This window comes from Mastigoproctus giganteus, chromosome 6, assembly GCF_048544385.1.
Source record: "Mastigoproctus giganteus isolate SK-2022 chromosome 6, ASM4854438v1, whole genome shotgun sequence".
NCBI classification, from domain to species: domain Eukaryota; kingdom Metazoa; phylum Arthropoda; class Arachnida; order Uropygi; family Thelyphonidae; genus Mastigoproctus; species Mastigoproctus giganteus.
In genome coordinates this window covers 213,895,891-213,908,213 of record NC_143580.1, presented here as the reverse complement: position 1 = coordinate 213,908,213, position 12,323 = coordinate 213,895,891, and the positions used below count along the sequence as shown (strand labels likewise).

The 12,323-nt window shown below is 36.0% G+C and overlaps 1 protein-coding gene across 8 annotated transcripts in view; it reads right to left on the bottom strand.

The window, feature by feature from the left end:
* Nucleotides 1–12,323, bottom strand: part of Ufd4 (ubiquitin fusion-degradation 4-like) — a 729,475-nt gene that overhangs the window by 130,486 nt on the left and 586,666 nt on the right. For all 8 annotated transcript variants that reach the window (XM_090376711.1, XM_090376719.1, XM_090376714.1 and 5 more), the window contains one exon: nt 10,500–10,640. In XM_090376711.1, the coding sequence (XP_090232837.1) occupies nt 10,500–10,640 (141 nt within the window). The remainder of the gene's footprint in view (nt 1–10,499; nt 10,641–12,323) is intronic.

Below are 12,323 nucleotides of genomic sequence, written 5' to 3'. Positions count from 1 at the left end.
TCCTCAGTTTACAAGTAGATGTACACACATTTTACTTTTGATCTTCTCTGCTCAATATTTTTTGGCAAAGATATAACAGAAAATTATTATTTTTTTTAGGCTTTGTTAAGCCTCTCCTTGCATATTAGTATCTAGCTTTCTAAAACAAGAATTTAAGATTAGTGGCATTTTTACCATCCACTCATTGCAATAGTGTGTTGGCTCATGTTTGATTGTGGTATCTCACAATGTACATCCCTCACTTGTTATGTTTGTTTATTACCATAATCCAATGGCAAAAGTTCACAGGTTTTCGATTTTTATTTCTTTCAGGTTTCTTTCACTGATAGTGAAAATAATGCCCACATGTGGACTTTAAAAAGCAAAATATTAAAACATGGTTTAAAGTGCGTGTGTAAGATATATTAGGGAGGGGGGATATTATAAAAAGTTAAAAATATGTTTTCATAATAGATTGCAAATAAAAGCTTCAAAGAGTGAATTTTAATAGTAAGAAGTTATGTACTCTTAACTATTAAAATTCTTAAAAACCATTAAAATTCACAAAAATTGGAAAATATGTTATACTTTATCTTTGTTTCCTGAATGAATAAGGTTCGGGTACTGGGTAAGAACTGTGTAGAAAAATTTACATGCGCTATTATAAATATGAATATGTACAAAAGGGAAGAGCTTTGCTTTCATAGATGTGACTACAATGGTCTCAGACAGTTTTTAAAATCTATTCAGTGGCCCAACTGATGTTACCAACAGCAAAATCTAAATGGAAGCCTTTGGGAAAGTACTCATAAAAACTACTAGGCTTTTTATACCAACAAAGAGATACTCCAAGGTTCAGACCTAAAAACCTTTAGACCTGATGATATAAACCTTTAGACTTGAACTAGTGGAAGAGGAGAAAAATACATAGGGTGCTTATAAATTATCAGAAGAGACAGAAATCTATCTATAATAGGTATGAACTAGTGTGAATCAGGTCACAAACTGGTGAGGCAAGCTAAGGCAGATTATGAGAAATTTCTGGCAAAGAAAATTAGCAGACTTCACTTATGTAAGTAGTATGAAGCTGAATTTCATTGGTCTACTTGATATGAGTGGTTTAACTGTCGATGATCCTGCAACTGCGTTCACATATGAGAAACTGTTTAGGGATGGAGATGCCAGAAGTTTATCAAATTAAATTGAGCTAAATGAGAAGAAAAGTGGAAGAGAAACTGAAGCCAAACATAAATAAGTTATTTAAATATACACAGTACATTACACTTTAAGCACATTTCATTTTTTTTTTTTTTACTAATTTAATTTTTTTAATTATTTTTCTGTGATTAACAGAAGTGCATACACAATTATTGTCTTCTCAATTATTTTCTAAGATTATATCTTTAAAGAACACTTAATAAAACTCTACAGTTTTATGCTTTCCAAACTTAGCCGTTCAGTTTAATTACAACTGTATAATATTTCAGTAGAGCATCAGTTATCCAGAATAATTAATGTCAGACCTCTTCCGGACAACTGAACATAAGGTAAGATTAAATAAATTCTGTTATAATGTATTAAAGTAAAAGAAAAAGACTTTAAATAGTGTAAAAATACTAATTTATTTAATTTAAAAATAATACTAATAATATATTAATAAAAAAAAAATAAAGAGTAATTTTTTAAAATAATGTTTGATTGCTTTTTGTTTCATTTGTTCTGACTTTTTTTTTTTGCTGCTAAAGATTTATGTTAAGGAACTTGAGAGATAAATCTCTGGAGTTCCTTAATATCGTTTTGGTTATATCGTATTCTTTCTGATTTTCTACCGATAAAAGCCATTGGTCTATGTCTTTTTCGCCACAATCCTCGCAATCAGGAATGACAGAAAGAATTTTAACAAATTCTTCTTTTGGGAGTGAGTTCAGTTGAATATTCTTGCTACATATTGTTCCTGAATCAGCCTCTGGCCAGAGTTTCAGCCATCCACGGGCAAGCGTTAGTTCAGAAACATCGTTCCATGCCTCAGCAATCAAAAACTGATTCCAAAATGTTAAAATTTCTATAAAACAAAAGGCTGACTTCTGAATCTTCGTCAGAAAAAAGCAAATGTTGTAATAACCTTTTCATGTAAAATCTTTTAAAAGTCTCAATAATGCCTTGGTCTAAAGGCTGAATGAGAGAAGTCACATTTGGTGGGAAAAATAAAACTTGAAAATTTGGATCAATGCTGTTAATGTCATTCTCACAAGGATGGGAAGGTACATTATCTAATACACTAGAAGTAAAACCTTGCAATTTTTTTTTTTGTGGTTTTCTGTCTTTTCTTTTAACTTCAGGAATAAAAAAAAATTATAAACCAGTCTTGGAAAACAGAAACATCCATTTTTCCGATTTTTACAGGCATTTTCTCTGATTTTTATACAAAACAGGAAAATTGGAAAGATTTTTAAATGCTCTCAGTTTTTTTGACTTGCCAATAACGAGCGTGGCTAATCTGTAAATCCTTGCTGTTTTTCTTAGCATCTTTTGCCAAGGATTTCTCGTAATCTGCCTTCGCCTGCCTAACCTCCTTTGTGACCTGATTACAGACTAGCATATATCTGCCATAGGCTTCTGAGTCGCTTGAAAATTTATATGCATCCCATGCATTTTTCTTCTCTGTTACGAGTCTCATTAAATAACCATTTAGGCCTAAACCTTGAAAAATATTTCTTAATGGGTATGAAACTTTTAGTAGCATCCACGATTAATTCCTTGAATGCTTCCCTTAGAATTTACTGTTGGTAACATCGTCAGTTAATCCCACTGTACAGAATTTAAAAAATGTCGGAGACCACTGTACTCACCTTTACGGAAGCAAAAACCCTTTCCTTTACCCCTGATGGTAATTAAATCTTTAAGTAAATCCCACATCAGTACACTGTGATCACTGCCACCTAGTGGTTCCTTTATCTGCAAACTCTTAATACAAGGATGATCACTGCTGATAACCAGATCAAGAGTATTACTTTCTCTGGTTGCCTCTCGAACATGCTGCTGCAGAAAACAATCATCCAATAAATCCACAAAAGTCTGACTAGTGTGCGAGTGACCAACCCACAAGTTCCAGTCAATATCTGGGAAGTTAAAATCCCCCATTATAAGACATTCTGATTTACTAGCCAACTCTATTTCTCTGTACAATTGTTCATTTTACTCATTCAAGTCATTAGGCCTATAACACACTCCTACTCTTATTTTTGCTTTCGCAGACCAAACTGATTCAACAGTGACACCAAACTGATTCAACAGTGCACTGTTCATCTATATCAACTGGATACACTTCTTTTGATTTTATGTTTTTCTTAATTAACAGCATGACACCTCCTCCCTTCCTATCCTTTCTGTACACATTGTATTCCCCAAATTCCAGTTCAGCATTCCTTATATCTGTGTGACACCACGTCTCTGGTATCCCAACAATATCCACCTTTGATGTCTTGACCAACACTTTAAATTCATCAAATTTATTTCCTATACTTCTAGCATTGGTATACATGCTCCTACTCCTATTCCTAGTTACCCTAACACATCCCATACACCCACCTATTTCAGGATGACTGCCATCCGTCCCTGAAACCCCCAACACCCCAAACTCCAGGTCGCTACTTATTCTAATAGAATTTGGCAAGAATCACCTTCACCTCTGCCTACGGCTACTGTTAAAATATTAGTCCTTGTACCCCCCCCCCAAGCTATCAGTTTTCCGACCCACCTAACACTGCCTCGATAGCATCAGCAAATATTCTTGCACCCTTTCTATTTAAGTGTATCCCATCCCATCCCTATAGAGCAGTCTCTCCTGTTAACAAGTACAGTCCAGGCTGAAAAAAATTCTACCCCTTGAGCCTTGCACAATCTTTCCAGGGCCGAATTGATCGACAAGGCTCTCATCATATACTCCCTTCTATCGTGTCTGGGCAGAATTACAGACACTTTCAAATTCAACCCTAATTGTCAGCTTTTGTTCAACAGTGACCTGTACTTGTTAAATAATTCTGCTCCTACTCCTAATATCATTAGTGCCAACGTGCACAACTATATCACCTTTTGTGCCCTTAAAAGATGATATCCGCTCTACATCATCAACCTTTGCCCCTGGCAGACATACCCTGGTCCTGTTCCACCTATCCTTTTTACAAAGCACGTTTCCCTGACAACAGAGTCACCAATAACTACTAGTTCCTGTGGGACCAGCGCATTCTACCTTGGGGGTTGCCGCTGTGTTGCGTGATGACCAAGTGCAAGCTCTGGCGTTGATGTGGGCAGCTGAGAGCCTGATGGGCCCCTCAATTTAGATCGTTCGAGGGCATCCACCCTGTCCTTCAAACTCTCAAATAGGCCCATATGTTGTTGTTGTTGTTGTTGTTATTTGGTTTTTAGGAGCATTAGCAACTAAGGCCATATTGCTCCGTATTTGGTGGTCATTCCCTGACCTTTCCGCATGCTCCGTATTTGGTGGTGACGGGCTCCAACCCCGGTCTAATCTAGAAGCGTGTGCTATGCACTGCTGCTCCTTCCCACCTGGCTACGAAGACGCCTAAATAGGCCCATAACAACACTGAGTTGTCGCCTGATTTCCTTACACTCCTTACATTGCACACACACAAAGATATCCCCCATGGCAATATCACATTCCGTTTCAGAGAGTTCGGCAAACATTTCACAAGTCGCACATTTTTTTAGGCTCTGATGCGTTGGAGAATCGCCACCCTCAGTTCTCCCCCGAGTCACAGCACTCCTGCCACTTTGTGCCCGTTGCTTTGCTGCTCTAGTTTGGGGCATGATACTTTAAATTAATAAAATCAATAAATTAAATTAATTAAATGTCAATACTATGCTATCTAATAGAAAATATCTAATCAGATATATGTATGGAAATTTACTGCAACAGCCAGCAGGTGTTGTGGAAGTGGAGAGTTTAAACAAATGTAAGGAAGAATTAGACAAATTGAATTATCACATTGGATAGCTGATTTGAAGTTTCTCTTCACAGCTTACGCTTTCTATCATGCATGATTTGCCACAATTACCAATATTAACTAATATTACTTTAGAGACGTTATACTATATGGAGGATTTTCAACAACTAATAGGAGTGAATTTAACAGATTACTGTGATCTGTCTGAAGCTGTAAATAATACTGCTACTTCTTTTCACATCTCTTAGAAACGACGCCCATGGTACAATAATAGGGGTAATGATATTTGTTAGGGTCTTGTTCATGCAAGGATTCTTGTCAATAAGAGGAAATATAACTATTTTTCGTCGGTAATCTATGTATGGAATTGGAAGTTATAGGTTTTTGAGGTTGTTATTGATTTTGACAGTGTTGGCTAATTCATCTCCTTTAATTCTAATGTGATTTGTTACTTAATAAAATCAAATAAAATTGTTTTCCTATTAAAAAGTATAAAATGTTTTGCATTCAACAGATAACTGAATGAGAAAAATAATTTTAATGTCTTGGAAGGTACTCAAAAAGTCAGTATTTCTTATGTTACATTAATATTTTTAAAAACAAATTCTATCGCTAACAACTGTGCCGTGAACATACCACTGTTTCACAAGGTCATAACATGATATTCTTACTATAGGCAAAATCACTCCCAATCTCACATAGTACAGCAGACCCCCTTATAACGTGATTTACACTGATTCGCTATAACGCTGTTCTTATATTATAATCCGTATCTGGCTATAATGATCTTTTACAGATTGCATTTTTGGCATATTTAACGAAATTGTTTAATTTGATGTTGTCAATAGCTTGAAAATGAATAGCAAAACAGAATTAAAATGTTTCCCGTGCCGACTTGAGAAATTTTCCCACACTCAGTGAAATTTTCTCGCACATTAATTTAAATGCAGTACAGTGACTTGTTATGTAATTCAGAGATCAACATTTTAAAAAATGATCAAGTATATTGCTTGTAATATTTGCGTTATATGCATTTATCCGAAGTCTAGTCATCACTCAGTACCATATTAGACATCGTGCGAAACGGACAGTTTACTGTCCGTTTGAACATTGCATCATAATTAATGCAACTTGAACATTGTATCATAATTAATGCAACCAACGCAGTTACATTTTCGAAGAGTTAATAATGGCCGATAACAATAAAAAAGCAACAGCGTCTGAGTGCAATATGAAGACTATAAATGTAAGAAAAAGACTGAATTTGAAAATTAGACGTTTTGAAGCGAATCGATTCTGGTCAAAGACAAGTGGAACCGTGCCATAATTTAGGACTTGCAAGTTTAACTGTAAGAACAATTATAAAAAAATATAAAGAATTAATTTTAGCAGCGGGAAAGATAGCTGTTCCACTGCAAGCAACTAGGGCTAGGCCGGCTATTAGGATTGAAATGGAAAGACCTTAACTAATTTTATTGAAGATAATATCTAATGCAGAATTCAGTTAAGTTAAATATTATTAAGAAAAAAAAAAAAAGGAGAGAGAGAGAGAGATTAGCCAATATGATGATCTGAAGAAAACTCGCCTAAAAAAAAAAAAAAAATGTGGAACCATTTAAAACTAGTAAGGGCTGGTTGAATAGATTTAAAATCCAGGGAGAAGCCCCAAGTGCAGATCAAGGAGCTGAAACTTTCAAAAAAGAACTTGTTAAAATTATTGAAGAGGGATATTATGTGTTATACTTCTCAACAAGTTTTTAACACAGATGAAGCAGGACTTTTGTGGAAACGAATGCCTAAAAGAAGTTACATATTGAAAGAAAAAAAAAAAAAACATGCCAGGTTTCACAAAGCGGTGAAGGATCGGTTGACTTTACTGTAGGGTGGTAACACTGCGGGGGATTTAAAATTAATACCCCTTTTAGTTTATTTGGAAGAGGGCCAAAGTTCAACCCAAAATCGACACATTTTTCATGATTAAATTCATTAATTAAATCAATTTAGATCAATTAAATTCATGATTTTAATTGGAATTAAGTTTAATTTTGATACGTAAGTAGCTACCACATAATTATATACGTATGTAATGCAAAATATTTTACATGTACAAATATTTGAATATTAAATATTTTGACCAACATTTGTGCATCTTTTCACTACCGTTTATTATTGATTAGGAAATATCCTATGGCACTGACCGCAACTCACAAATACATATGTTACCTTATAGGAATGCAGCACTCGCTTAGTGCGGATTCACTTAGCGCTCTGTTTTTACGGAACGAATTATCAGCGTTAAGCGGGGGTCACCTGTAATCAGTTTTGGAATCAACTACACTGACAAAATTGTAGTTGACTCCAAACACTGCTTGACAAAATTAAGAGAACACACAGAAAGGGTACAGCTTGCAAGGAAGCAGGACAAAATTTGGTATGGTGGTGTGCCATAGAATAACAGTGAAACGAGGAGACAGCGAGAGTCTTCGGACAGTTCTCGCTGTCACCTCATTTCACTGTTCAAACAGGTATCAGGGAAAATATAGGGGTTGTATAAGAATAAAAAAAAAAAAAAAAGTAGCATTACAGAAATTTATACAAGATGCTTGAAAATATGGCCATGACATCAGTACAGCATATGATCTCCTCTAACGGCTAAACAGGCAAGACAGTGGTGAACCATGCTTGACATAAGTGTGTTTATAAGATTCTGTGGCAAGAAATCCCATTCTTCCACCAGCACAAACCTTAGCTCAAAGTGACCAAGGAGTTGGCTGTCGGCTAGAAATGTGATGCCCAAAGGCATGCGATTGGATTTAAGTCTGGAGATCGTGCTAACCATGGCAGTTGTTGATTACCTTCAGTTTCAAGATACTCCTCCAACACTTGAGCTCTATGTGAAGAGGTATAATGTCATGCATGAAAAGAAAATCTGGGCCAACCACACCCCTAAAAAGTCACATGTAGGGTTCGAGAATCCATTCTCGGTACCTCTGTGCAGTTATGGTATCCCTAACAAAAACACCACTTCCACCCTAAGTGTCCTTTTCTCTGATGTTGAAGGGATGGCACCACATTCCTTGTTGTCTCCAGATGAAATAACTTTTTTGGCCTAAAAACTAGAATCAGTTTTTAGGCCAAAATGGAACTCATCAGGGAACAGAAGTATACCCCATTTGTCAGGGCTCCAATTCATATGTTCATGGCACCAGTTTGGACGGGCTCTGTGGTGGTTTAATGTGATACAAACCATAGAGTCCACTTGAATTGAGCCGTACGACACAGTCCAGTTTGGAATGTTTTCACCTTTGGCCACAGTTTACAGGCCATTGTAGGGTTCTTTCTTGCTGTTAGAGCCAGATAGTGCTCTGTTCTGGTTGATTTAGCAAAGTCCCTCAAGCGACTTTGCCCAATTCTTCTTGTAATGGTTCCTGTCTCCTGACACTACTTCCATAGTGCTGAGATGACAATGCATGACACGTTGCCACCTCTGCCTGCAACTGCCTGGGTTAAAATCGTCCAAACAGCCCACTATCATAAAGACATCTAAATTATGATGACTTCCCATCCTGATTACTGGAGATGTGGCTATCCCGACGAGCAAGCCAAAAAACGGGAATGAAGTGATATGGTTGCAACCCTAGTTTTTACAGGCATGAATAATTTGCATAATGTGCAGTACTGAAAGAGGTAGACTGATTTCTATTAGATACTCGAAATTTGCATACTGGGATGGCTATAATATCAAATATTTGCCTTCGGCAACACTGTTCACAATAAAATATTCATGAAAAACATTTTGTTCTGTTAAGTTTGTCAAGCAGTACATTTTGGAAATTGGAAGTAGCATATAATTGTTATATGACTCACTGCATGCTAACTGTTGCAGTAAAAAAATATTTACAATGAAGCTGAAAGCACCTTCGGCTCTGGCTGTGGTGAGTGCCAAGTATAAGCAGAAATTTATTTATTGAATATTGATATTCAATGATATAGAAAGTAAACAATTAAGATCAAACAACAAAGCTTCTTGGATATAAGTAACTCACCACTGGTAATTGCACAGCTAAATTCTCATTATGAAAATGATTTAAGTAGAATTAAAAAGTATAAAAAGAATTGGGAGACTATTAAAAAGACATTAAAGTAAGTAAGTATTGCTTTTTTTCCCTCATTCCAAATAGGGCATCATTATTAAAACATCAGAAACTTAAAACAGAGAGAGAGAGAGAGAGAGAGAGAGAAGAAATGAACTATACTTTTCATCAACGTCACATTTCATTTTCAACTACTATATGTGTAGGTATAAGATGCCAGAGCTAGTTATGATTTGGAAGAATCACAGGAGTGAGCTCTTGTGATTCTTCCAATTCTGGTTTGGAAGCAGTCTTACTTGGCCTAAGTTCCAGATGCTTGAGAATTCCACAGGGGTTCTGGTATTTAACATGTGGCTGTCTTCTAATTTAAACTTAGACTGCCAGAGCTTCCGCAACATGTAATTAAAATTCATAATTTAATTTAATTAGTGATTTTTGAAGTGTCCTGCTCAGTTTTGTGAAAGGAATGATGTATATGAACTGATAACTCCATTTGGTCAATATTGTTTTCACACTGTAATTATGATAATAGATGTGCATACTGGAAATATCAGAGCAGTCATATCTGGTGTGTATAGAACTGATGCGTTTTGCAGGCAATTTCCTTTTCCAATTTATCAAGGAAACTATATAATTTATGTCATATTTCTTAGGTGATTTTGCTATGATTTTTGAAGAGTCAATTTTGGGGAGATGGCTTTCTTTTATATGAGAAAAAAACTAATTTAGGGATATATTTCAAAATATATCCTTAATTTTGTTCACTAACAAACTACAACTTGGCACAGATACTACTGTTCTTTAATTCTGGAGCAAATTTTTCTTGTAAGGTAAAGGTGTTGAATTTCTAGTCTGTATAACCTCATTCACTAGGGAAGGGGGTCTCTTATTTTTAGGATTACAGCCAGGAATGCTTCTAGCTACTGTATTACCATTTATTAAGATAAAAGTATAAAGTTTGTTTAATATACCTCTGATATATGGCATAGTTACTGATAACTGCAGTATGAACTCTGCATTTCTGCCTAGAACTTACCCCCCCCATTATAGAGTAGTAAGAATATGAGAAACATAATTGCAATAAATAAGACATACCTTAAAACAATCTTTGTGAGCATACAATCAATATTGATTGTATACCTTGAATACTGATTGTGAGCATACAATCAATATTCAAGGAACCAATCAAAGAGCTTGACTTCATGGTGCAAGTCACGTAAACAAAGTAAGTAAATTATTTCATTACTTACAACCGAGTACTTTGTTAAAAATATTAAATTTAAATAAATCATTATTATAATTATTGAAATATCAATAGTGTCATAATTGTGTAATGTGATCAGTAATCCATTGTTGAAGATATCCCTTAATCATTTTTTTAGATAGCAAATGACATGCTTGAAAATGATATCAATGAAATTCAAATTAAATCAAACTGAAGAAGACAATTAATTATTCTCACCAACTGAACAGTTGCATGATGAACAGCCTCATCATCACAGAGCCATAAACCAAGATCTCTTCTTTGAAGCTCTGCAGCTACCAGAGCATAGAATTCTAATGTTGGACCTAAACCAGTACCTTCTTCATCAATAAATTCAACCTGAAAATAAAGTTAATTCAAAAAGTAATAAATTATAATCGTTTAATTATCTTTCGTTAAATATGATCCATAACTAAGCAAAGATTTTATTCATGTTGACTACAGAACAGAAATTTCTGTGATTTTGCCCCTCATAAAGTAACATGCTTTACTATAATAAAGTCATATTTGTCTTGCAAAGCAAAGATATTGGATTTCTAGCCTGTATTATGATCTCATTCACAGGGGGGTGGGGTGGGGTGGGGGGTTAGGCCCTCTTACTTTTTAGGATTATGGCCAAATGTATAACATACAGATCGTACCTTGTATAATATATAGCCATTGGCATATATCATATAAGGGGGTGACCATTAAGTATTTATCCTCGCCTAGAAATATCCGAGTTAAGGATTTGAAACTTGGCAGACAATTTCATCCTCCTCTATGCAGCCATCTTCTACTAGAGCTACGTATTTTTCTCACCTGGGAATAAGTTCTTTCAGGGCCTTTTGAACAGAACTCTTCAAGCAGAAAACCAGGCTTTCACTTCATTAATTGCCTCCTCATCAGTTTGAAATCTGCATCCTCATAATGGGTTCTTCATTTTAGGGAAGAGGAAGAAGTCTGAATGTGAGAGGTCGGGAGAATAAGGTAGGTTATGCAGATTTTCAAAGTCACACCTGATTGCAAAGTCCACTGTGAGAGCTACTTTTGAGCAATAGTATTTTTGGCTAGGAGGAAGAGGAGGACACCTTTGGATAGCTTCTCTTAACTTGCCCAGGTTGCTGTAGCCTTCTGGCAGGTAATCTGTAAGGATGATACCTTTGGAGTACCAGAAGACTGATAACATGACCCTGTTGGCAGACAATTGAACCTTGGTTCAATTTGGGATTGGCGAAGATGAACATTTCCACTGTTTGCTCATATGCTTTGTTTTTTCGGTCATAGTAATGTACCCAGCATTTGCTTATAATCACAGTTTCGTCAAAATAATTATCAACATTCTCTCTACAACACTCCAACAACTGTACAAAACACCCTTTCCTATGATCCTTGACACCTCAAAAGAGGAGGTGTCAACAATCTAGGAACCCACTGAGCTGCCACCTTAGACATGTGCATGAACTCATGCATTATGGTGTAAACAGACCAATTGCTAATCTTCATTTCATTTGCTATAAAATTTATAGTCATGTGTCTGTCTTGAAAAAAAGCTGTTTCACTTTAGCCACAACGACAGGGTCTGTGGTTGGGACAGGTATTCTCTTGGGTCATCATGCACACTGCTTCCCCTACATTTGAACTGTTTTTTTTTTTTTTTTCAATTTTTCAGCCTCATATGATGGCCAATCCCCCCTCCTCCCCGCTCCAAACACTCAAGGATTTGTTTTGCTTCTTTGCCTTGCAAATGAAGAAATTTTATAACAGATCATCCTTCTGCAATGTACCACCACTCACTTTATTCACGACAGATTTAGAAAAACAAATGCCCACTAACTTATGATGCAATAGTATACATATACACACATGGCGTCTCCGTAGCCAGGTGGGAAGGAGCAGCAGTGCGTAGCACACGCTTCTTGATTAGACCGGGGTTCGAGCCCGTCACCACCAAATACGGAGGATGCAGAAAGGTCAAGGGAATGACCACCGCATATTCCCGGAGCAATATGGCCTTAGTTGCTAATGCTCCTAAAAACCAAA